The sequence below is a fragment of the Cyprinodon tularosa genome, unplaced genomic scaffold (genome assembly GCF_016077235.1).
Source record: "Cyprinodon tularosa strain WSP-4 unplaced genomic scaffold, ASM1607723v1 ctg4, whole genome shotgun sequence".
Taxonomy (NCBI): Eukaryota; Metazoa; Chordata; class Actinopteri; order Cyprinodontiformes; family Cyprinodontidae; genus Cyprinodon; species Cyprinodon tularosa.
The window spans coordinates 2,973,415-3,000,175 of NW_024039118.1; the positions used below are offsets into that span (position 1 = coordinate 2,973,415).

At 37.2% G+C, this 26,761-nt stretch overlaps 1 protein-coding gene and 2 long non-coding RNA genes across 5 annotated transcripts in view; 2 read left to right on the forward strand and 1 right to left on the reverse strand.

The window, feature by feature from the left end:
- The window catches only part of LOC119791674, a 40,335-nt gene extending 29,336 nt beyond the window's left edge, over nucleotides 1-10,999 (forward strand). For 2 of the 3 annotated variants that reach the window (XR_005281893.1, XR_005281891.1), the window contains 2 exons: nucleotides 1,904-2,086; nucleotides 9,119-10,999. This is a non-coding gene — a long non-coding RNA (uncharacterized LOC119791674). Of the gene's footprint in view, nucleotides 1-1,903; nucleotides 2,098-8,640 lie in introns of all 3 variants that reach the window. The other variant, XR_005281892.1, reaches the window with a different exon arrangement.
- On the reverse strand, nucleotides 9,495-15,463 carry en2a (engrailed homeobox 2a). Its single transcript, XM_038297896.1, has 2 exons — nucleotides 14,588-15,463; nucleotides 9,495-12,510 (listed from the first exon to the last, which is right to left on the reverse strand). The coding sequence occupies exons 1-2, from the start codon at nucleotides 15,072-15,074 to the stop codon at nucleotides 12,191-12,193; spliced, it is 807 nt and encodes a 268-aa protein (XP_038153824.1). The 5' UTR covers nucleotides 15,075-15,463; the 3' UTR covers nucleotides 9,495-12,190.
- On the forward strand, nucleotides 14,384-23,821 carry LOC119791675. Its single transcript, XR_005281894.1, has 3 exons — nucleotides 14,384-16,609; nucleotides 22,733-22,855; nucleotides 22,953-23,821. It is a non-coding gene; the product is annotated as an uncharacterized LOC119791675 (long non-coding RNA).
- The last annotated feature ends 2,940 nt before the right edge of the window (nucleotides 23,822-26,761 follow it).

Genomic DNA, 26,761 nt, shown 5'->3' on the forward strand with positions numbered 1-26,761 from the left:
ACTTTAACTTCTGTCTGATTATATAAGACACTGGATTCAATGTCTTCACTCTGAATACCTTAGTTGTTTTCAGTTGGTGAGAGAAAGAGACTAAAAGTTTCAGAGGTTTGCTTTTAATTTGTAAAAAATACTCAAATTGATAGTTTTAAAAGAAGAAACTGAAGTAGAAACTTAAAATGAGTATAAACATTTGAATATTTTGAACCTTAACAAGCAAATATGAAATTAGGACAGCATAATAAGTATTTTTATTTTCTAAAACAAAAATCAAACCATCAGTGACATCACGTGCGAATCCTGTAATACGCCGTCCCCAAGTTTGGATCCGAACCATAATGTAGCATTAGGACCTTATGGATGATGAAGCTTCTGCCCAGGAGTTGCTATGGTGATTCCATCATCATGGCCGTCGCCAACATCAACCACGCCCTCTGGCTTGCCACTCAGGAGTGAGTTAAAATGGCAGCATGCAGCAAAATGAGTGAGAGGGTAGAAGAAAAAAACAGGGAGACGCCCACCTCTGTGAGCTACAGCACGGTCGGCTGAGCCTCAGCTCGCCTCGTACGCCAACTCAGCAACCAGAACCTTATTTTTGGTTGGAAATGCAACCATTTTGGTCCAGACTTTAGTCCAAAGGAATAACATCTAAATTTGTTAAAATTTAGTACATATGTATGGCAAAATTCTATTGAATTTTTCTAAAATTCAACAGAATTTTGCCATACATATGTACCCACTATGCATGTGATGGGTAAATCTAATGCTGCCAAAAAACACGAAACCTGTAACAAAACCTTAAAACTCAAACACTAACTTACTTTTATGGCTCTCTCGCTACAGTTCCATGTTGTGTTGAGTTATTTTGCAAAACAAATATTCTGTTTTAAAAGGTACTGAGCTAAATTACAGATTTATTAATTTTAAAATAGCATCTCTTTAAAATAATATGTAAACGCAACTCGATTGTGTTGATTTCTTTATTTTATTTTACCCATACATTTTAATTTATTTTCTTTTTTCAAATGTGTTTTATTTTTGGTACATTATTACATTTATACTTTTAGTACTTTTATTGTCCCTAGCTAAATTTAATGATAATCCAGGCAGTGATGTTTACAGCCAGGGGATTGTGCGCTTACAGTAGGTTTTGCTCTCAGCCTCGACAATCTACCAAAATGTAATTGTTTGTTAGTTCAAAGTTTCTTTAGGCTGACATAACAAACTAAAAATTTGATTTATTATTTCCAAAGAGCCATCCAAACAATATGAATATATAAATTCAGTGTTCAGTCTAACTGCGTAGTTATGCTGCTGCTCTTTGTCCAGTCTGTTTTTTATATTTTTTTTATTTCTAAATGATTAGATGCATTTTTTGCAGTATTTTGACCAAGTGCTTTATCTATTTTTCTAACTATATGTCATTTTATAAAAGGGAAGTCTCTAAATTATTTATGGAATGTATATGTGCTTGATGTCTTTGTTCGGGGTTCTGTTGTTTTAAAATCCATCCTAATTTAAATCAAGAAAAAGAACAAAGCCTCATGATCACAGATAGGCAAAACCCTTTGCTCTTAGGCAAACATCTCTATGGATATGATTATTTTGTCATCTAACTAATACCAATTAAAGACTATCTTCTACAGCACTCTGACGCTGTTATACTATTACACAGTCTGTGCAAAAAGGGCTTATATTAAGAAATATTCCCTGTCATTTTTAAGCTTTGTAGCATTGGCTGCCACTTCCTAACAGCTCTATTGCCACACTTGCTATGTCTGAGCTTCAGTGTGCAGAATTTAAAGGTAAATGTCTATATTTCATTATTTTTTGCTCTCCCCTGCTCCTGTTGAATGACACTTTATTATTAGCTCTTGGTGCCTGAATGTTTTTTTTTCTTTCCTAGGTGCAGAAAGAACTGTGTTGGTGGACTAGGAGGAAGATGTCACACTAAGGATGGTTTTTTTTGGCGATGATGTTGGTGCTGTTGATGCAGCATCGAGCTCTCACTTTGTGCCTCTGTCAGCTATGATCCATAACCATAAAGTGAGTGACAGGCCATTCTCCGGGGGGAAAGCAGAGGTCTGAGGTGAGTCAGATGTATCCTTGACCCTGTCTAGCTGTGTGTCAGCAAGCAACATGAACTCAGTAAAAAAAATAAATAAGTAAAAACTGAAGTGGCATGACTGTACATTGTACATCTTTATTTAGTATGTGTAAGGAGATTGTAACATAAGAAGCAACCAATCTGCTTTTTCTGTTGCCTAGGCTGTCTTGCCTTATGAAACTATACTGTACCTCATGACACAACATAATGATATGTCTCATAGTTTTGTTTGCACCTGTGTCCCTTGTGAGGACTTTAACCAACCAATCTGAACCGACTTTTTGGTTGCCAATAATAGTATTTTCCTTGATGTATTAGGTGTAGAACAGAACACCCACACTCAGGTTTGGGAAATTATGATTAATTTGAAATAGTTTTGAATCTGATTTAAGTTGGAGTTGGTGTTTTGAGGTGTGGGGTTCCTCTAGACTAAATGTACAAGATGCACACCAAAGAGGCTGCAGTTAAAATCATAAAAATGTGTAAATACTAGTCAGAACTGCCCAATTAATAGCTTCAATGTATACTAGGGTGCTAATAAAATTAGTTTGAATGCCTTTTTTTTTTCCAACAAAGGGTCATTACTGTTCACTGTCTTTAAATACCTTTGTTAGACTGTGTGCAGCACAGAGTAATGTGGCAGTCCCCACTTCCACACCTGCCACACACTGCAATTCAGCTCGCATAAAAATAGGCTGCCATACATTTTCCTATCCTTTAAAAACTGAAATTTTGTAGTTGTTAAAACATTTCCTATCATAATAAACAAAATTATAAAGAAACCTCTATTTTAAAGCAACTCAGCTGGAAGCAACAAGCACAACCTATGCTGATAGTTCCACTAGTTATTGAGCTAATTTTAGCTGTTACCTTATCAAACTTTCTAGTATACTTAAGAAGCTGTTTAATTTACATTTGCAGCCTGACAATTATATCAAAATCAAAATAACATTAGAAAAATGTTGTAATATTATTTTTTTAAAGAAACCTGGTACATGATTTCAGCGACAGTAAGAATAATAACAACCACGACACATTAGACATAGCCTAAAAACCTGGAAATAAAACCAGCAACATGTCTATAGACACCTACATGTGGCCAAATCGTGTAACTGAGGTCTAATTTATGGGAAAAAAATCAGAAGAGATGGAGACAGCTTTAAAAAAAATCGAATCCATCCTTGTTAGTTTCTCCTTAGATTAAATTAGACCCAAGGAAAATATTTACCTCAGCTAAAAACATCTAATTTTATAAAGACTTGAATTTAAATAAATTTATATAAATCAATCATAGATATTTTCACAGCCATCTCATCACCTGCCTACAGTATGTATGAACAAGAACTTTTTATTTTACCTCCTCAACCATTCATACCATGAAATGTCAGTAATTAGAAGATATTTATTAGGTATGAGCAATATTATATCAGTTATGGTATGCAGGGATTCTCAGGTATCACAGAAATAAATTAAACCTCCTCTGCAGAAAAATAACAGATTGCACTGGAACATTTTTATATATGCATATAATTTTTATGTATGTATATAACTAGATTTGAATTGGACTAAAGTGACTTGAGATGACAGTTGTGACTTTTTGCTAAAATACGGGAGTTAAATTTGATGGGAATTGTAAATCTTAATAATTTCTATGTAATCATTTTAGCTTTTTTTAATTCACTGTCAGGTCCATCAGGATCTCAACCAACTGTTCAGGTATTTTGTTTTTAATCTAATTGCTGACTGCTTATTGTAATTGGTGTACCAAAGCAGCCTTTTCAATCTTTGTACTTTATTTTACACAGAACACATATTGCTTACTAGGATTGTATGCCGTGTTAAATGTATTAGTAAATATTCTCCCTTTTCAAACACTTCGGGGAATGTTATTACTGAAAAAAAGTCATTGTGTTGACAATTAGTCATCCTGGGATAATCATAAACTGTTGATAATTGATTAATTAATATTTCCTTCTCAATACTTTTTTTATTTATATTACCCTCCATGGATCATCATGAAATGCTGTAATAAAGTCAGGTTTTGCCCATCTTAGTTGGTATTTTGACCTACATTATCATCACTTTAAAAGTTTTTGTTTTATATAATCAATAACTTGGATCACTTTTGTTGGGATATAAATGGAAATTTCCATTATTCTCACAAAGTTCCTCACTTGTTTTTTTTTCCATCTGTACCTTGTTGAACTTTTTTGATGATTTTCGAAAAATACAAAATGTCTTGATGATTAAGGTTTATATCCTTAATTTCTATGATTAATCTTGACTTTATTTTGTCCACAAAATATTTAGATAGAAATCTTTTCAATTTCACTTAATCCTTGTCTAGGTTAACTTTGTTAAAAATCATAAAATTTTTCTTATAAAACCCTTAAAGAAATAGCTTGGAAAATTTACTTATTCCTAGTTTAGATTAGTTTAAAGGTGACTTAATATTAAACTGCTATAAATATCACTAAATATTATGATGGAATTTTAGGTCCTTTTCGCCTTTTCCTTTTGGTACCTATTAGGACATAAAAAAACTACCCTATAACCATAAATTATCATATTATAACTTTATTTAATTTTAGTCATCCTTAGTTTGTAAGTTTTACTGTAATATACAACATCATCATAAATAACAAAGGATATTTTTCCAAAGATCATCACTACATCAGTTCTCCCTACGTTTCACTTTTAAAGCCATCAATGTAATGACCATAAAATATCTTAATTGCCTATTGTGTCCAGTTTGTCCATCTCAAATTTAATCATTAGCTCTTCAAAGCTTACATCATTATCATCACCATCAGAACGGATACTACAAATACCCATAATTGCTGGTCAATATTTATTTTATTGTGAATGAGTTTGTCTTGATAAAACTTTTCCTTTTATTATTCCCCTCTGTAGTTTCATATAACTTTATTTGTCACGTTTGTCATTTTCAGCATTAATACCCCCAAAAATATTTGGCTTAAAAATGTCATTTTGTTCCCTGTATCTAGATTGTAGTACTTTGATAGGACTTCTAACAAAGTCTACATAACTGCTACAAAATATGTAAGTAAAATAAACCCATGTTTTCTATCCCTGATTTTTATTGCTAGATTGTGCATAAATAATCTTTAAAATATCGTAATGATTGTATAAATCCCAATTAGAAAATTAGAAGTCCCACTGTTTAGTGGTAATCATAGAGACTGGTGCTGCATTAACACATTTTTTGCTTTTTTTTCCAATTTCATTCCTAAATCAGGATATATGTTCCCATCCATCCATCCATCCATCCATCCATCCATCCATCCATCCATCCATCCATCCATCCATCCATCCATCCATCCATCCATCCATCCATCCATCCATCCATCCATCCATCCATCCATCCATTGTTTATACATGTGCAGGGGTCAGAGGGGATTGGTGCTCCAGGTGTCACTGGGTGAGAAAAAAGTTACAGCCACTGTAATCTGTAGAATTTATTAAGGAAATGTGAGTTTCTGTTTCCTGTTTTACCAAATAAAATGGACTCAAACTCTTAAATTTGTCCATCATGGATCCTTAAATCAGTGAATGTGGATCTGATGTGTTGTACAATAAATACTATAGTCTCCCTTCATATTAAGTAGAAAGCAACCCACAAAAAGTTGATTATAAATCAAATTAGTTCCTAACAGAGAACACCCCAACAGGTGGGTTTTCTCTGTGTCCCAAAAGAATTTGTCTTAAAAGTTCTGCATCCTTCTTCAAGGGTCACTCAAACCCGGTGTGTGAAATGAGAGTTGCCTGGGTGTGACTTTTACCAGAATGGATCCACTTGCTATTGTCTCCCCAGTCAACTTCTGCAGGCCCCAGTGCCCTGACTTCCATACATGAGAGATCAAGGGTTACCAAGGTGCTTTTGAGAAAGGAGGGCTCAGTGTGAGAGGGGACAAACTGGTCCACAAAATACTCATTTCCTTTGCATGTTAGATGTCTTAGTGGGGCTTCAAACAGGGGCACTGACACTGTTTTCCCCCTTCCTTCGTTGTTCTTAATGAAACTGTTGCTTGCCTTTTCAACAGCTTGAACCCCTACAGTATCTGCCGCCTGTACAGTATACAGCTTGATAATACAAGTATGCCCAAAAGAAAGTTTGTTAAGACTGGCTGTTTTTCCAGCAGCACCAGACAGAGGCACCTTGTGTAGAAAAGGTAAAAGTAGTTTTGTCCACCTCTCATTCTTGCAATAAAAAAAAAAAAAAGTTCAGCCACTGAGCCCCGGCATTAACTTGTATTCTAACAAGATTAAAATATATTCGTCCTGGGGATTAGCATAGTTAGGTGTCCTTTTGCCTCTTTTTTTTTTCCTGCACTGGTGCATTGACAGTGGGCTTTGATCTGTGTTGCGAGGCAAGAGTCCTGGCTTGGACCTAGCCATTCGAGTGCCAAGTGTGAAATTGGCCTGATGTCATCCCTATTCTTCACCTTTTACATCTTTCACCACTTTAATTATGTTTCCGCCACAAAGCCTGGGCACCTCAGAGCAGATTCCTCTCTGGCCATAGGAAGCATTCACAAACTGTGGGTAAATGACACAGTAGGGGAGGAGGAGGATGGTAGGAGAGGTCATAGCAGGATGGGGCCCTTTTGTGTGCAGAGATACATACACTGATACTTTACTTGATGCATCCTACTCTCACTTCAGAAAATTTAGCTTTCTCTACTTTTTCTTAATTCAGGCGAGGCATGGAACTGTTGTAGACACTATACACCCAAATTTTTAAAAGCTTATGGTTTTAAACCTTCAAATAAGTTATGTTGTACAATTATCATGGTTTAAAGTGACACATTGATGAGTTTTTTGGAGCCTAGAATAAAACAGCTGAAACTCCCACTTGGTGTGGTGCACAGCTGGTCAAAAGAAGCTACTACATGTTAGCTTGTGTACAATAATAAAAATCCCAATATATTGTTTGGGTTTAGAATTGAAAGAAATGTAAACTGTTACTGCTGAAGTTGAACAACATTCTGCTAAGCAGCAGAAAGCAGGCGACCTGAGCAGACAGCTTGACCATTAAACCAACACACTTCAGCTGGACGTAATTCTGCTACTTTATTAAGAAAAGAATGGAGAAAAAAAGGGAAATTTTTTAAAGTCATGAGCTCTTGGAAACTACTCCTACATTAGCATGTAATTTATCAGATGCTTTATATAAAGTTTATTGGATAGTGACATTAGCTTTTTTGTAAATATTGTAATACAATGCAGGTTTTTTAAATCCATTCTTTTTTATAGAGTATTCTCTTGCATCATAAAAAAAGATTTTTCGCTGTTAAAATATCAAACCAGTATTGGTTGAGATTTTGTTAAAATAGAAACAGATATTTAATATAAGAAAGGGTGGTGCATCATATTTGATTTTCTGCATGCAGTGGTGGGTTTTTATACATGCTATATGATTTACTTCCCAGGGCAGCAGGGCAGAGGGGTTGGAACAAGTGATTTTTTAAAAACACCATTAGTAATAAACTTTTCTTATGCTTCAAACTCCAAGATTAAACAGATTTTTGTGGGTATAGTTAATGCAAAAACGCCACTTTCTGCAAGTCCAGGCTGGCATCAGATTGGTACAGTTCTAGAATCGGAAAATAAAGACAAACTTTTATGGATTCACACTAAAAGCAAAAAAAAACTAAAAGGAACATCATGTAACGATATATTCAAAAACTAAAATTTCATAATAATTCCTAAAATACTGCCAAAAGAACAAATTGTTTTAACTATCTAATGAAATTTCTTCCCAGCGTTTTTGTTATGTTCATTGCCTGCTTGTTGTTTTTTTTTTCTCTACAGCTTAATTTGTCTTTGTTATAATTAAGTTACTGTTGCATTTTTTTTTGTGCTTTCAGACACTTTGCACTAAAAAGTGGTTTCTGTATAGGGACGTAGAAAACTAAAAGGAATTTAAGCCATAGGGATGGTAATAGGTGTTTTGCGGTAACAGTAATAAACTCTCCCTTTATCAGTAATAAGCCTATGCCTAATCCCACTAAATAAAACATGTATAAAACTCTGAAGTACTTACCAGTAAGTATGGCAGTGTAAAAATCTATTAAACAGCGTTCACTTAAACTAATTTAATAGTTTTTAACTTCTTTAATTTCATATTAGATTACTTTATGTGTTCTGTACTCAGTATGTGGGTCAAACAGGAAGAAACACTTCCTGTCCTAATTTTTTCTGTGAATAATTACTTGCCTTTCTGTAGATAACCGTCAAGTACAAATGCGAAGCAGCTTTAAAGTATCATTAAATAACCCCCCACCCCCGCCCCACCCACCACTACCAGCCACAACAAAGGTAACTTTACATTAGCTTTTAATTTTAGAATCAATACAGCTGAAATTGCAATATACGAAAACACCAGAAGCTACCTGCTGCAGGTAAAATAACTTTTTGACATAACCTCACTGGAGAAATCATGTCCTATTTTTAATCTAACAATTTTTTTTTAATTTCATGAAGAATTTGCCCATGTTCCTTAACAGCTTTAGCTCCTACTCATACATTGGTGTCCCCATCTGAACTTCCTGCAGCTCCTGTTCCTGTGAACATCCAGATAAAGATTCCTATTGGTTGAATGAAGGATCAAAACAACAGTGGAGTGTGATTGTATGTGTGTGTGTGAGAGAGAGGGCTAAACAGAGAGGAGAAGCAGAAATTAATGCAGTCTGGGGAATGTGTGGGAGAATAAAATAAAAAAAAATACAGTGATTAATGTGTGTGAATACGCTTGTGTGTGTATGTGTGTAAGGCAGACTGAGTGTATAAGTTTAGAGAGTGTGAAAGCTGTGTGTGGAGAATGGGTTACTAAGAGAGGCGGAGGTGGGGTAGGGTGGAGGAAGGAGGGAAAGGGAGGGGGACAGCCACCTGCAGCCATGACGGGCTTTGACCTTCATTGCACTCTTTCCCCTCCCCCTCCACCCTCTCCCTCTCTCACCCTTTCTGCTCCTTATTTCTGCCTTGCGATAGAAATTCAGGCTCCTTTCAGAAGCGGCGAAGAAGACTGACCGTCTCGGAGACAGTGCTGGGAGCAGCCCCAACGCTAGTTGCTGGCCGTTAGACATGGCGTTCAAAGACTAGCGGTGCAAGAATGGAAATGCAGATAAGGCATCTTTTGGGAAACAGGCCTGGGAATTGTTCAAGGCTCTCACTTGTATGATATTATGATTATTTTTATTTATTCATTTAATCTGGAAAGTAATGAATGTGATCTTGCAATGATTTCATGGACATTTCCTATGTATATGAATGACTTTGTGAACATTATGGTTTTCCAGGTAATTCTGCCAAATAAAGACTGTATGTAAACATTTCAACATATGAACAAGAGAAGCCAGAGACCTGCTCATGTATAATCTCCAAGGTTTTATTTACTCTTCTTTTGCGGCTGTTCAGGAGGCAGTTAATTACACAATTAATACATGATACAAATTATGTACATATATACCAAGAATACTTCCAACATAAAATAAAAAATAGCATTGTATTCTACAACTCTGTGTTGTAATTTCATTTAAACATGTTCATATATAGATATACGCTGATGAGTAAATTCATAATGTCGTACCAGCAGTTCTCATAAAGGCATTAAAACTTGAGCAAGTCTGCATTTGAAGTAACACTGCTTTTCTGATTCGGCACAGTTCTGTTTCAGGAAAAAAAAAGTTCCACTTGAACTTTTTAAGGCAAAGTGTGTTTCTGTTTGGTGGATTTTCTTTCTTTTTTTTTAAATTCATACACACTTTTTGCAGATGCACAACAAAAAGGAAAAAAAAAACACATTGAAAAAGGCAAAAAAAGTTCACAATTTGGTATGGATACAATCTGAAACTCGATCATACTTTTTTGTTGATATAGACCAAAGTTAAGAAACACAGTTGTTTTTGCCCAAAGTACAACAAATTGCAGCTTCCATGCAAAAAAGGCCCCATAAACTTTTTTTTTCCATTCACAATGAAAAGAACAAAAAACGAAAAAAACAAAAAGAAGTTATTGCAAGATAAACAAGCAGTGTAAACACCTCAGATATCTACTCTAAAGCAACACTGGTCATTGGATAGATTTTTTTCTGAATATAATCTATATAAATACACATATGAAGTCCTTTCAACAACAATAAGAGATTTCCAACATTTGTATTACAGTCACTGATGGAGTTCCCTTCTTTTTATGATATATGTAATAAAAATGTAAATAGAGAAAGATTTACCAAGAACATCCAACATTCTGCATGTAAAAGTCTAAAGAGTGCGCAGAAATGGTTTTCATCATTGTCTTTATGCTACAGAGTTGTTTCTGTGACTCAAAAGGCAGCATTATAGCCTTTTTTTAGCTACAGAAAGGATTTATATTGCTATTTAAAACTATAATAGCTGCACTGATGCATTGGCATAAAATGAAGAGCGCACACACATTTGTTTAAAGGCTGAGACACGACCATAGTAATCATAAAAGCAAGGCCTAGCTTTCTGTGTTGGTTAAAAAAAAGAGAAATAAGTAAAACCTATTTGTACCCTGTCAATTCCAGTGGCGGTTTTTGAATTATGGTCATCTCCCCAGGGCAGCATGGTCTAGGGGGCTGCCATGATAGAAAGAAGAGAGACAGAAAACAGCTTAAACTGAGGCAATGATGCAAACCACAGTATGCTACTTGGTCAATCCTAGGCTTTTTTTGTTGTTTTTTTATTTGAAGTGACTATCTCTGGTGAAGAAAAGAGATTCGCAGTGGAGATTCATCGGTCACTTTTTCCGATAGCACTTTTCCTTTGAGGTCTGAGTTGCTGATTAAGATTTGATGTATTTCAATTATTTTATGTAAAGGATTTAAAGCACATTAAAAAGGCAAAACTATTTTGTGTGGGTTTGTTTTTAATAGACATATTTTTGATTCAAATAGAAAATTTTGAAATTAAAGAGTAACAATTTATGTATCATAGAATATATTGCTAACATTGAGATTTGATATTTGTCAAACCAAGATCAAAAGCTATCACCTTTATCAGAGCCAATCAAGGAATAAAAAATATGTTCTTATTAATAGCCTATAAATTGGTACCCTTTTGATTCTTTGTCTTATGAAAAATAATAGCAAAGAAATTGATAAGAGTTTGTTTTTTTGCAGAAAAGATTTTGGATGTGGATTTTTTTTTTATGCATGGGGTGGTCTAAGAAGGGGCTTGCCCAGGGTTCCATTTCTACAAGAACCGCCACTGGTCACTTCCAGCAAACTCCAGCAATGTTAGGGGAGGGGAGTAAAACTGAAAAATAAAGCAGTGCCCAATTAGCCCTAACAAATTTACCTATCCTTTTTTACACGCAGAAAAACATCAACAACAAAAGAAAAAAAGAAAAGAAAAAAAACAAGCGAGCATGGCATTAGAAAAACCTTGTTAGCATATTTAAATTCACAGTAGCCTGGATGCAGCAGAAAAATATTCTTTGGACTTCAGTTTTTCTTTTTTTTTCCTTTTTCTTTTTATTAATTTTCCACTTTACTGACAGGTTAAAAACGTCAAGTGCCAGTTAGATAAAATGTAACGCGATGACAATCATGGATAGCAGTAATCCTTATACGGCTTATAAAAATGGAGAGCGTTTGTAGCCCCAGGAAGGGGGCGGGGACGAGAAAAACAATGAAAACGTACCTTTATACATCTTTTATAGACGTGATATTGCAGAAATATCTCTCTGTTTTTCTCTGTTTTTTTGTTAAACAATTTATGCTGGTATAGGCTATACATTGGCCCTTTATTCGATCATTTTATTGCATTGTAGGCTTAATTATACCTCCCTTATAACGAAAAAATCACTATAATATTCCCATAGAAACCTACAGAGGCCTATGGTGGGGTTAGAAATAGGGACTCCTTTATGCGTAATGGTGTCTTGGAGGCATTGTGTACATCCATAGTGAGTGGTAGTTAAAGTATCTGCAGTGGTAGCATTAAATATTCCTGTAAGTAGAGTTTTAATCTCTATATAAATCTATCATAGGATTACTATAGGTTCCTTTTCGTCAGGAGGCTGCTGCTTCTCTGGGAATCAATCGCTGTCTGATTTCTCGTCCTTCGAAGTGACGGTGGCGTGATTGTACAGTCCCTGCGCCATCAGGTGCAAGGCCAGAGTGTTCTTAGTGCCGCTGGCCTTCTTGATCTTGGCTCTCTTGTTCTGGAACCAGATCTTGATCTGGGATTCGTTCAGACCGAGCTCCTGGGCCAGGTTCTGCCGCCTCTGCTCCGTCAGGTACCGGTTGGTCTGGAACTCCGACTTTAGTCTCTGCAGCTGCTCCGCTGTGAAGGCCGTCCGTGGTCGCTTGTCCTCTTTGCTGGTTGTTTTCTTCTTTGGTTTGCGAGATCTTGGCCCTGGAGGGAGAACACGTGCAATTGTTTGTTAGACATTTTTATTAATTGGTAATTTCGAAACAAAAACAAATCCCTTTAGGACAAGTGACGCATGTTAGGTACCAAATGTATAGTGATATTTCATGTGTTTACTGTTTCACTGAGAGTCTAAACAAAGCCTATTTAAAATGTTTTATGATTCTCATTTAAAATCACGAATTTTACATGAGAATTACAATAAGACGTTTTTAGATGATTATTGACGATTGGACAATATTTAAGGGTGATATTTGAGCGTTTTAGTTGTATTTCAGAATCAGAAAATGCTTTATCACCATTGTTGATTAAAATACCTCACCATAAAGATTAACAAACAATATACAGTGGTTTAAGTACACAATGGTTTGTTTACAAGTACGAAATCACCAAGTGTTGATATGAATAAAGGTGGGATTTGTCAAAATGGCGAAATGAGCTCGATCCATAGTGCAATCTTAAACCAAAACAGCTTCATGAACATCATTAAATGTTATTGTTATGTATTCCATCAAAAAACATAACTAAAACCCGAGTTTTATGTTATTCTTTCACTTTGCATGGGGGTAATTAACTCCAATGTAACCAAAACCCGTGTGCGTAAAGTACACTTTAAAACAAACGGTCATATTGTTCATAAATCTATAACAGCCGACCAAAATAGGATGTAAACAAATGGATATCTTCGTGCGTGATCTGTTTGGTTGGAGAGCCAAAAATAAGCTAAAATTTTGTCAGATGAAAAATTTAAATCGATATATTTTGCTATGAAAACTTGCAGAAAGGGGGCCCAAACCATAGTTTAAAAGCTGTCCCAGGGATCCAAACGCAGCCATGCCTCCCTGTTGCTGCTTTACAAACACAAGCACACACACACACACACTCACTGAGCATAAACTGACACACTCTAGTCCATGGACACAAATATTAACAGACGACAGCAGGATTAGTGGGAAAAATGCGTGTTTTTGCTGTTCAATTTAGAGTTTGAATTCAATTCGGCGCTGCTACTTTGCCTCTCTGTGTTTCCCCTTTCACTTTTTTTGTGGGCCACTTGAAAAACTCCCTGGTGGACGGACGTGAACAGAATCTGGAATCTGAGAAACACACACAATCCTTTCCCATCTGGGAAGACGGAGCCCCCTCTTTCGAAACAGAGCGCAAAACATTAATAAAAGAAATGCACAATCAACTCTGAATCATGAAAACCTAAAGCATGAAAATCTAAACATCTCCAACTCGTAGTAATCGCCCACGGAACTCTATAGTATAGCTTTCCATAATGCATGAGAACAAGTTGTACTCCACTTTCCAATGGGAAGTTAGAAATATATAACAACTAAACTCCCTTGCAGCGATAGTAGACAATACATGGAGCTTATGAGTTGGTTTATCACTACAACAAAGAAGCTCACTGCTGTTGCAAATTGGGCAGCGATTCTTATGAAACCCTGCAGATTTGATATCATCCAAAACATATTAGTAAGGAAATGACTCTACAGGTGCACAAAATGTTAGTTTGAATGCATCCAAGCTCCCTTGATGAGACAGCTCATCGCACTTGTATTTACTCGAAATAAATTGATTATTCACACAAAATTGCACTAAGGTACCAGGAGAAATCCTGTGCGTAAAGTAACCGTAATGTGCCACTATTAATTATTTTGTAGTGGGGAAAAAATGCTGTCGATCAGCATTAAATATTTCGTTTCTATTGTTCATGTTTTGTAAAGGCCTGCTCTTCTACTCCTTGTTCGAAAATAATAGTTTGATAATAGTGAGATAAATTGTTTAGCTCTGTTTACGCGCGATGGAAAGTATATGCGTGAAATCCGTTTCTAAATGCGCGACCACGCAGGTTTATATAGATATTTATATGTTTAGTTTTTTTGTATTATATCAGTAAGGAGATTTTTTTTGACGTATGCGCGGCATAGCGATCGCTCTCTTTACTGCAGCTAAAACTCGGTCAAGGCATTCGGGGTCAGTGTTACGGGGTATTTCAGGTTACAACGCATTTTTTTTTTTTGTCGGGGATGTAGTAAAACGGCATGCCACCAACCTGAAGAAGGCCTGTCCGAGTATCGGGTGCAGTAGACCCAGGCTGGCCACAGCATGGGCTGCGACATGGATGGGTTCGAGCTGGCTTGGGAACTGTCTGAATCTGAGCTTAGGCACTGGTCTCCGTTCTCCCCACCGGGTTTTGGGGACTCATCTGTAGCTTTCGCGGGCTTCTTGGTGCTGGTGACAGTGTGTGGAGTGGAGGTCCCCTCCGCCGGCACCGTGCTGCCCACTGGTTCGGTCTGAGGGGCGGCGGGGCTGCCGCGGCTCTCCCGCGACGCCTGGATGCTCTCCTCTCGGTGCGCGCCCGCATCCTTCTTCCGTCCGAAGTCCGGTCGCAGGATGTTGTCGATGAAGAAATTGGTGACCCGATGCGGGATCTGCGGGTTCCCCGGCGCCTGTAACAGGGGCAGGATAGCTCTGTTGGATTCATCCGCTGAATCCTGCCGCTCCACCGCATCTCTATTGCCGTGATCATTTTCTTCCATACTGATTCACTTTCCCCCGCTTTACGCTCTTTAACCCCTTTGTCGCTCCCTCCACAGCAAGAAATTTTGAGAACTTTGAGGGAAATTACCCCCACCCCTAAAAAAACTGTCCGGGTAAAATAAATAAATAAAACAACTCAAATACCAGTGAGTGCCTTGGACACCACGCAAAGTCTTGCCGTAGTGCCCTTTGAGAAAAGCATAATTTAGCTCATATATTTCCTGAAAATCGGGTTATAAGTGATATCTCAGAGCGTAAGCGTTTGCCATTTGCGCACAAATCCAATTTATACCATCCGATTTATGCGTCCCAGGGAATGCCTACATCTAAACTAAACTAAGGGTAAATAAAGAGGCTCCTAAACTGATGCTCTAATACTCTCACTCTGGAGTTTTGTTCTTATTTTCAATGCGAGCCCCCCGAGTGACGTTCACCCACCGTCCTCCCAGACACGTGCCCCTGACCAATAGAAAGGTAGAAACCAGGCCACGTGACGCAGAATCCGGAGCGATCTACAAACGCCCCATCCTCGCCCTAGTAAAAGGGGAAGAGTCCCGAACGTGTACGAGGAGGAAAGCCTAATTTGAATCCGGTGCATGCACACAGATACACCCAGTTTTCGTGACATGTTTTTACTTTATTTTGCCACAGGAGTTTGAAAAAAATGTGAGCTGGTTTGTGGGTAGAAAAACAAAAACAACGAGAGGATTGACGCGTTGGTTTAGGATAAAAAAAAAAAAAATAGCGAGCATGCAGGATCCCCAGGGTTCAACACTCCCAATAACACCAGAGGAAGTCAGATTTCAATGAGCTTAAATAAGCTCCAGCATATATTTGAATGAGGAAGTTTAATTATGATAACTTTTTGTGATGAAAAACAAAAATATTCATCAACTGATTAAATCCTGAAGATCTACCTAATAAAAATGCTACCAATAACCTATTTGGAGGGAAGTGCAGCATATTTTGATGAACAAATGATTTGCTTTTTGTTGAATTTGGACCCTCTTTCAACAGTTTTGACACATTTAAGTTACCTTTACTTTTAAAAGGTAGTATGCTTTAAAAAGCGCACTGAGGTTATGCGTAAAAAACTATATTTGGGGATGGAACAGACTTATTATTCTTTGCACATTACATTGAATTTACCAAATTATATAATTTAATGACTTTTTTTTTAATTTCCCTATAAAATAGCACGTGCTCACCCCATGATATGTAGTTTAGACGCTTCATAATCAGAGCGATGTGACCAAGAATTGATGTGCTATTAGATGCGTTCTCCTGTCGCGCAGCCTGCGGTGGCCCCAGAACTGGGTCCATATCCCTTTAAAAGAAATCAGTGATGCAAACAAACTGTTTTGTGCGCGCTGCTCGGGACCCGAAGTCGCGCCAAAGACAAAACTTTGAGTAACTTTACTGACCACCTCCAAAGACGAGTTTTCTGAGGTTACTCCATCAGGCAGCGAGGACGGCGATTTGGATTCGGGTCTGTTCACACAAGGAGGGATCCACTGAAAGAGCGGCGTGGAGAGTGAGTGAGAAGCTGTGGGTCGCCTGAGTTAAAGCTCTGTTTTCTTTTTTCTTTATTAGTATCAGAAATGTATTTGTCAAATTTATTTATTTATTTTTTCAATCCAGAAGAGCATACCTAGATTTCCTTAAAGATAATCTATTTTTTAAGCTCTGCAAATCTACTTGTTTTAACAGATGTCTTGTTTTAATGTTCCCATAATAAGAATGCACTTCATTTTGCAGGCAACGTTCAAAGTTATTTTACATTTCATTTTTTTTGGCATATGAAACTACCCCCGTCACAGTTTGGTTAGTGTTAAAGAAGGAAAAAAAATAATATTCTAAACCTCCACCTTTTTGAATGCGTCTTAGTATAAAGGTAAAGGATTTTGTTATTTCTGCTGCAGAAGCTAAATCTAGAATAATCACACGAAAAGGCCTAACCCACACATGCATCAATTGGTACTTTTTAAAGAATATTTTTAAGTATTTATTCATTTTAAAGTTAAGATTGCACCATATCTTATTAAACCTAAACGGCTGGATTGTGAATCGTACCTGACCAACAGCCATCGCCTCTGCGCAGCCAGTCCAAACAGTAGAAAGTTGATAGTGAAAGGTGTAATTAGACAAGGCACACTCTCACGCTGCGATTGTTTCTCACTTGTGAGGGGAAGCTCAGATTAATGTTGAGCGCTAAATAAGCAGCAGACAATGGATCCACAGACAAGCCGCTACCGCCTGGGCTTGGCCTCTAACCTCCTCAGCAAAAAACAGGGGCGTCTGGAGGAAATGACACCATTGCAGACTCTGAATTAGAATCCAGGGGCCTTTTGTGCAACACAACATATTACATATTCTTCTACTAAACACCCCCCACCCTCCCTAAAAGACGTAATATTCTATAAGTTTGAAACATCTTCCCTCTATATTTATATTGTTTTCTAATTAAATCATGTTGTGTGTATTTTCCAGTGCAAAATGTCCAACCGCACTGATACAGAAAAACTTAAATGTAACAAATATTGCGTAAGTTTCACACATGTATTACACTGTAATGTCCAAATAGTATGTTTGTTATAATCAATTCTGTTTATATAACTGTATTTTTTCTGCTCTTAAGAAAAAAGGTCGTCTCATGTTTTAATAGGTTAAAACTATTTTCATTGTCTCTACTTTTCTGGTTGGTGGAGGGTCAAATTGGGCTCCAGAAACTATATTTCTTTTATTTTACATTGCCGCCACTTAACAATTGAATATATATATAACATTTTCTCATTAGGATTTGGCTTCTGTTGGCTTTTTTTGGCTGTGTTTGGGGGTGTGATCCTAACATCCCTTATATTTAGGATTTTTTTGTATTTTTTTTCAAAATCTGCCTGTTCCATCGCTCCGCTTTCCTCTCCAGAAGGTTTTGAAATGTGCAAAACAGCTCTTATAATTTTCATTTCACGTAAATGCGTAATAAATAGTGAAATCGGGCGCAGGTTTTGCCTGTTTATTTATTTATTGTTTACAATTTTGACTAATAGTGATGAAATCCAGCGTGCGGAAACCATAGGCCTCGACGTCTGCAATCATTTCACATGTTGGCCGCATTAGATGCTTGAATTTCCGAATGGTGGCGTAAAAATCAAAGCCATTCATCATATTTATTCATTTATTTATTGTAGTAAAAATTACTTGCAAATATTCTACAGGAAAAATTTAGTTTTTCACTGTTTTTCGACAAACATGACCTCAAAGCTCTGTTTTTTTTTTTTGCAAAAATGGGAAACATTTGCTGTTATGTTTGTGCACCATATAAGTGTTTGTGTGTCTTTACCAAAGAATTTACATTCCCTGCCTCTTTTGAAGCCTAAACTTCTGTATCCATGCAGTGAATGTATACAGCACAATCCACTTATAGCTCCACTCCCCCTCCCTCTTCCTGTTTTACGCACGCGCGTGCACATATACCTTTTAACCCTCCCTGCGCCTTCGAATCAATCGCGCGCGTTGTGCGCATGTGCCCTGTCCTTGAGCTCCTATAACCTATTTTATCTCCCCCACCGCTCCCCCTCCTCCCCTGTATCTCTCCTGGTAGAACTGTAGTATACGTCAGTACTATGGAGTACTACACAAGGTGACGCGCAGGAGGAGGATTTGTGAATGGACGCCGTGATGTGTGCCAGCTCACTGATCAGAGGGCGGTGGGACCTTCTGCAGATGCGGCCCCAGCTCCCCCCCATCCCTCCTTCTTCCCGGCCATCATCCGTGCCTCCAGATGAATGGGGGTCCCCCCTAGATATCGGCTCTGTCACCATCGCAGGGGTCGCACCAAATCTTTCAGCACCCTGCACCCTTTCAAAAATCCTGAAAGCACTCTTCTATTTTAAGATCCTGTATGATTATTTCCCTATTTTACATTGTTTTTTCGGCCCCATGATTTGTATTTTTATTTCTATCGTGAGTTGCTCAGGAGGAGCGCAGTAGAATTAGTAAAGCTTAGAAACTCTATTTAAAAGGTTGATCCAAAAAAAAAAAAAAAAAAAAGTCAGTCGACAACTAACACAGACGTGTTTTAATTTGGAATTCACACCCGTGTTCCTATCAAAATAAGCAACATTTTACAGATAAGACAAGATCTGAGGGAGAAAGTAAAAACCCTAAAACATAAGGGGAAATTTGGTGCCCAAAATTAAAATATTACCTTAATAATCCCCTTTTTGGACTAAATGTTCTGATTTAAACGAATCATTTACCCCTTTGCACTGCAGGTAGATGATGTCTATATAATTTGTTTGTATTCCCTTTTTTTTTTTCTTTTTGCTGTGATTTGATTGTGAATACAGAACAATCTTCTGGACTTTGTTGCTGCTGAGTCTTCTGCTTTTAGCCCTTTATAGGTTTTAATAAGTCTTAATCCGTCTGATCGGTGTGGCGTAGATAAGTCTCATTTAAATTTGGATTGTTCTTTTTTTCCCCGTCTTCTCTCTGCAGAAGCCTCAAACGGGGCTTAGTGCAAACAGCTACCACCCTGAGTGCAATTAAGGCCTAGGCTAAATTAGATGAAGCCTAATTGAATGCAGCTGAGTTCCCATCAGCAAACCCCTGAAACCTGCACGAGTGGAGGTACAAATTCCCGTCTGATGATCAATAATTGCTTATTTTAAGGCCAGGGCTCGTGTTCTGTGTGGGATCAACGCTTTTGAGGGCTTCACCTTTCTTTTGCATCGTTTTGGAAAGAAAAAAGTCAAATCTTTGTGAAAGTGCAGCTGCAGTTCATTATTAAAGCCATTGTTTGACTCAGACCCCCTTTTTCAAAAGTATTAATAGGAATATTTGTTGTAATGACTTATAAACAAGACGGAATAAGAGAGAAAGTTTATTTGAAGAAGAGATGTTAATCATTCTCAAGGTTTTAACCCACAGTTAAGCTTTAGGTGCAGTTTCATGTGTAACCTTCCTCAAAACGAACGTGTTAAAAAAAAAGTAAAAGTCTGAACGGATCACTGATTATATAGTTTTGATAAATGAATTCAACAAAGTAAAGATGATGCAGATAACAAAGAGGAGGAATAAACAAAAATTAAATAGTATAAAGCCTGATTGCAAAAAAAAAAGAAAAAAAAAAAAAGCTATTGCATGGTAAATAGAAACTGAATTAGAAAATTAAAATCCTGGCGATTTTTAAGGTTTCTAACTTATATTCATGAATAAAGCAAATATGCAGGTTGTTTGCATTAATTTAATTTGTTCTTTCTTACCACTTTCTTCTACAAAGATCAAAGGCACAAAAGTTTGGGCTGTAGCCTATAGGTCGCCTGCAATTTTCTAAACAGCAAAAAAAAAAAGAAAGAAAAAAAAGAATTGAATGTATATTTTAATTGTTAAAACTTTTTTTTATTTTTTTGTATCAGGGATTCCTCCATGAGCTTTTTCCTACTCATAATTAAACATCACTGCGATTGTCAACTGGAGCCACAGTCCTATTTGCTTGTCCTGGTCAACTACAGGTCTGCAGTTCTATTTCTGTTTGTTTCCAGACTTTACATTCCCAGTGTTTCAGAACAAGCTGCCATCCGATAGGTGCTGCAAAGTTTGTTTGAAGAGAAACATAAAGGGGACAAGCTTTGAATGTTTATTCTAAAAGACCCTGAGTTTAGTAGAGAAGTAGGCAAAGTCACAACAAAACAAAAGCGATAAAAGTCATTGAATTAATCCTGGAAAAGTTGCGGGTTGTCCAGAACTCCTGTGCGGTCCAAATCCGCGATGGTTTGCGCGTTTTGGATTTCCCACATGCCGAGGAGGGAGGGACAAGTGGGAGATGGACAGGTGAGAAGCACTTGCTGCAGAGTAAACAAAGGTTTCTGAGTGTTTAATCAGCATTTAAATGAATAATACCACAACAGCAAATGTTAAATTGTTTGATGCTCTCCTGACGCATGCATGCAAAAATATGTAGAAGTTTTGCTGGGGGGCGCGATGCATCTTTTCTAAAATAGTTTAAGCTTTATTTTGCAAATAAAAACAGAAAAGCCTACTTAAATGTACTGAAGGGTGCAAAACCTTATAAGTGTCTTTTAAAAGTTGAATCGAAACAACATATGCGATAGGATTTTGTGGATTTTTTTTTTAATTAATGGTGAGAAAACAATTCCGTTTATGTCTTGCTCTTAGCTCACAGCTTTAAAAATAGCTGAAGGAGGTCAGTCAGGAGCGGTTACCCGACCCCTCTCCTTGTGTGGCAGTGCGCCCTTTGCAGTTAAACTTGCCAAAATAGTGCCGGACTCCCCTGAAAGTGCCATGTGCGCCCGAGTCCCTTTCACCCCACCGTCCCACCCTGCTGCACCTGAGTTGTTTTTACCCCCCAGTTCGCTGATATGTTGTGAATTCTTCTTTTTAACGGGAGGACGGGCTCATCAGTTGGACTACATTTCAGCCTCTGCCATCTAAGCTGAGAGGCGCAAAACATGCCTGTCCATAATCAGAAAGTGGTAAACACTGGGTTTTAGGCCTCTGTGGAAAAAGGCTGCAAACCTCATCTGGACCATTAAGTGTTCAATCACTTACAGCATTAAAATAAAGGGTACCCTGGTATTTAAATCATACAAATATTTAAAATTTGGTCTTTTTTGTCTGTAGAACTGAAAATACACTATGTACAAAACGTTCTCATTCCCACACCTACCACAAACTTATTTTTTTTGCAGGGCTGTTTATGTGTTAGTAGAATATTGATCAATTACTGTTAAGAAGGAATAACATAAAAAAATGTGCAGCAAAATATTTAATTAAATAATACTCAGTTTTCCCTCAAAATAAAATGCAAAACAACAGCTTGCCTCCAGAAGACCTAATTGTTGAACAGAGTCCGCATACATCTCAGCATAAATACAGCTGCTGTGTTAGGAGCTCTTTGGTTGAAGGTGCTTAAGTCAGATGGAGCCAAACCTTAACTTTCTAGCCTACACTCAAAACAGTAAGAGTGGATAAACACATCTAACACATCATCCCCATGTGTAAACATGGTGGTGGCAGCATTATGGTATGGGAATGCTTTTCTTTTACATGCATAGCTAGTCAGGGTTGACTGATGCTCTTTAATGCTGCTGCAGAAATCCTATTGGCCTGCAAAATATTGGAAAGTAAATATGAAGCCAATTCAAAGCATAAGACATAAGAATAAATCAAATGTTTAATTTGTAGTGAGATGTAAATTGCTAACAAATGGTTTTCTTCGTCTGAGTGAGATTGAACAGTTTTAACATGAAAATTGGGAAGGATTTTTTAGGCTTAGGCAGAAATGTCCATAATAACTACAGCTGTAAGTCTTTGAAAACTGATTTTGAAGAAGATGCATGATTTTTCAAAGTTGTACTTGGAAATAAAATAAAACCAATAAAAAAGGAAATTAACGATCTCCCTGTTGTCCTCTAGTTTGTGTTGGTCCGTCAAATTACATCCCAAACAAATACATAAAAGTTTGTGGTTTTGAAATATTTTAATAGTGATTCCTGGTTATGAAGATTATTAAATAATCTCCTCTAATCTTCGATTGGTAGAGCAACTTCTCACTCTTTTGTTCACTACTTTCTTATTTCATCCTAAAGTAAATCCTGGGTTTATTGATCTGCTTTGGTCTTTCTTTGTTTGTGAGTTCCTAGAATCGGTCGACTTCAGAACAGATAATGTGATGGATCTTGATTCATTCCATTACCTTTCAGCGCTATCGCCCTGGTTGATTTTTACACAGTCTGATCTGAGCTGTAAGATGCAGTAGGTGTGTTTCATTTACACTCAGAAGGATTTGTTTGGATTTCATGCATAATGTGGTATTACCACTGGTTTACGCTGTCATTTTTGTTATTGTCCCACAGAACGAAGAGGAGGATAGCAACACAGATTTGGCTGAGCATGCTGACTGAACTAATTGATCCTCCACTCCCCCATGATCATCACAACAGTGACTGTTGTTTATCCTTCTAAAGTTGATTCTGTTTTTGATTTTGTGTTTGTTTACTTTTGAGTGATTTACGGTGAAGCATAGCAGAAAAAGTGAGAACCATGGTCAGTAAAGTGCATTATTGGAAAGAAGGTGTGAACTGATCATTTACCCTGCAGCAGGGGTGCCTAGCAAAGGCAAAGAGCAGCCAGAGACTGCCATTTGAATGGGATCTGAGAGGTAATTTGATCTAAAATGGACTCCAGCCATTCAACCCCCCACCCCGCCCACCCCTCCCATGGCATCCACTGTAATTCATTATTCCTGGCCAGCAGAGGCAATGAGCGAGGGCAAAGGAGAGGAGTTGGACTCTGCTCTGGTGTAATGAAGACTCAGTAGACCTAAACGCCCTCCTTCCTTCTCTCCCTTTCTCCCTCTATCACTTATACATACACGCAATCTTTCATTATCTATTAGATAGAGCAACGCATTATTGCTGCTGAAGACCTTTTGGCAGAGAAATAAGAATGTGCAAGGATTTTCTTCATCCTGAATCCATTTTATTGACCTTTTCCATCATGTATGGGGCTCGGCATGTGCTCTGCAATGCAAAGAAAATATTCTAACCACAATATTTCTGTCACCCCTTTGTAATGCTTTTATTTAAACGCAAAAATGTATTTTTGTCATGCTAAATTGAAGATGTATATGGATTTTTTAAGTTTTCAATTCAAGTTTGTCACTCTCACAAGCATTGAGGAGTTTGTTTTCTTACATCATAGATGAAGAAACACTCCTTGCATGACCTGTATTATCACTTGTATTATCATAAAATGTCACAGAAATTCTGGGTTTTGAAGCTTTTTTTTTTAAACCAGAAGACATTTCAGTTTTCTGTCCTTCCACTAGGGGTCTGCAGATGTCATGTCCAGAAGGGCTGAAAGGGATAAACACTGTCATCTGGTGGTAACTAGAAAGACAATTTCCTCATTCTGAAAGGAGACAAAGCTTCAACCTTTCTACTGGGGGAACTTTTAAGAAACTTTTATTTTACATACAAAACAAATATGTTCTACATAGATGTAAGGTGATTGTATGAAAATCACTCCACTCTACATAAATCCTTACAATGTAAAACATAAAGCAGTGAAAATAAAGGTTGTGAGAGAACATTAATTCATTTTTTTTTTTACAGTTGTTTGTGAACCTTTCAAGCAACTTGAATGGATTAACGTGGGAAATTTATAAAGTAGTTTTTTTTTCAAAGTTAATCCAGTATATCTGCTGGTAATTCTTTATATAAATGTATGAAATGGGTTAAATTGTCACATTATTTTACAACCAGAAATATTAAACGGCATTTAAAACCATTTTAGATAGTACAATGTGCTTTTTTCTTAATCATCTGTGTTATTTAATTGTTTTTTTTGTTTGTTTATTTTGTCATTTTAATCAAGAAAAGCTGCATAATAGATAAGTTTTATTTACTTAATAACATTGGAATCATTTGTTTAATCAGAGCTGGTGTGATAAATCACTTTTTTGAGTGTCAATAATTTTTAGAGCTTAACTTTCGACTTAAAGTTTCAACCATCTGACCAACACCATCAGCTTTAAATGAAATTAATTCGGTAGGATGTTAAAGAACAACCAATGATTCTGAAAGCCTCAGTTCTGTCATCGGCCGGAAGATGATAACCGTCAGAGATAAACAGATGGGTCAGCCAGGAAGGAGGATAAAAAAAAAAAAATTAATTACCTCTATGACACCTTAGATTTGGGTCTCTCCACATGAAAAGGATAAATGCCTTTTGAAGAAATGTTGTTGTTTTTTTTTGTTTCAATGTAACAAAGGGATATTTAGTCACAATGAGACGAATTTTGTACGGATGACATAAGGTGTGGCTAATTAAACCATTTGAACTCATTTCAACTGTCAAGCACGGTGGTGGCAGGATCATGTTAAGAGTCTGTTCAGATTTCTGCAGACACAAGAGTTTCCAAGCAATGGGCAAAGCAATCTAAAAGACTTTAGACAGGATAAGGCAGGATAACATGAAACCAAGATGTCAAACCTGCAGCCAGAATTGTTAAAAACCTCAATGATGATTTTTGTTGTTGTTGTTGTTGTTGTTTGGGTGGGGAGGGTGGAGTATATTTTTACATTTAATTTTCTTTGTGTGTTGCATACAGTATGTTTCTATCATGTTGTAGCAGGTGTATTATAACATCCTATCCTGCAATCAATAAAGATTGATTTCCCCTCAGTTGTGGCCACCTGGATGACAGAGACAGTTCATCTCAACTCACTCCATTCCATATTCATTCTAGATTTATAAAATTTAACAAAATAAAAAATAAAAACACTAGTGAAGAAGACAAAAACTGCCATAGGCAGTAACATTTTCAGAGCTTTTTAAAGCCACCAACATGCAGCAAGGAGGCGTCTGCCAAGGCAAACCTGTAGATGGGGGTAAATCGATAGATCAGGTCGGGCCCCAGCCTGGCTCATCTGAGTGCCCTGCAGGAAGAATGAAGCTTTTGGGAGAGAGGGGGGGGGGTGGGGTTGTTGGCAGAGATGAGGTGCCTTAATGGAGTCTTTCAGTTTGCTGTGGCTGTAAATGAAAGGATGTTGAAGCTCAGCCAATTATCACCACTGAGAGGAGGGGGGAGGAAAGGGTGTGTGGTGCAGGATTATTGCTACAGCAAAGAAAGAAAGGCAGATAGATAGATAGATAGATAGATAGATAGATAGATAGATAGATAGATAGATAGATAGATAGATAGATAGATAGATAGATAGATAGATAGATAGATAGATAGATAGATAGATAGATAGATAGATAGATAGATAGATAGATAGATAGATAGATAGATACTACATAATACATGGTTTATTCAGAGTAGCCTGCAGATATTGGCTGCACTCCTGGATATTTCTCCCCAGTGCAAAGGTTAACTGTCAGTCCCCCACTAGGTATAAATAGAAGTCTGCCCTCCAGAAAGGCGTGTCCTGGGACGCGGCAGACAGAGGCAGGAAGAACAGGAGGGGCAGTCCCTCATGATCCAAGTGACACACATGGGGAGGGGAGTAGTTTCAGGGCTATTTGCTCCATTGGGGATAGTCCCACAAAGAAGAGGAAGGTGAGGGAAGATGCAGCCAAAGACATCATGGTGGCTTTGGAGACTGAAAGCACAGAGACAAAGGAGTCTCCTCATCCACTGAGTCTGGCTGCAGCAGCAGAGCCAGCTCCCAGACAGCTTAATCCTGATATAGTCTAAGATCTAAATGAAATCAAAGGGCCATAGTTATAGCTGTTTGGGTTAGCAATTTCTTTCATTAAAATAAGAGGCATGAGTCGTATTTAGTTTTCTATTTTTCAGACAATATAATTGTTTAAAGTCAGCATGCTTCTAATCATAACCCATTTGTAGAACTTCCCAAGAACAAGATAAAAAAAAAAAACTTTCCTGTCTAAAATGTATCATGCCTAGGGTTCTTGCAAAAGTAAAACAATAAAGGTTAGCTCCCTTGGATCAAAACTTTGTAAAATAAATGTAGCAACCTCACAAACTGTGAATAATAGCCACTTTTTTGTGTTTTTGATCCAGACAAACAAAACTTATGATTAGTTTCGGTGAGAATTGAACAACACACTAAAAAAATTGTAACATATACTTACTGCAACTGATAATAATAATATCATCCATGACCAGCTCTGCATTTATGCAATAATCAAATAA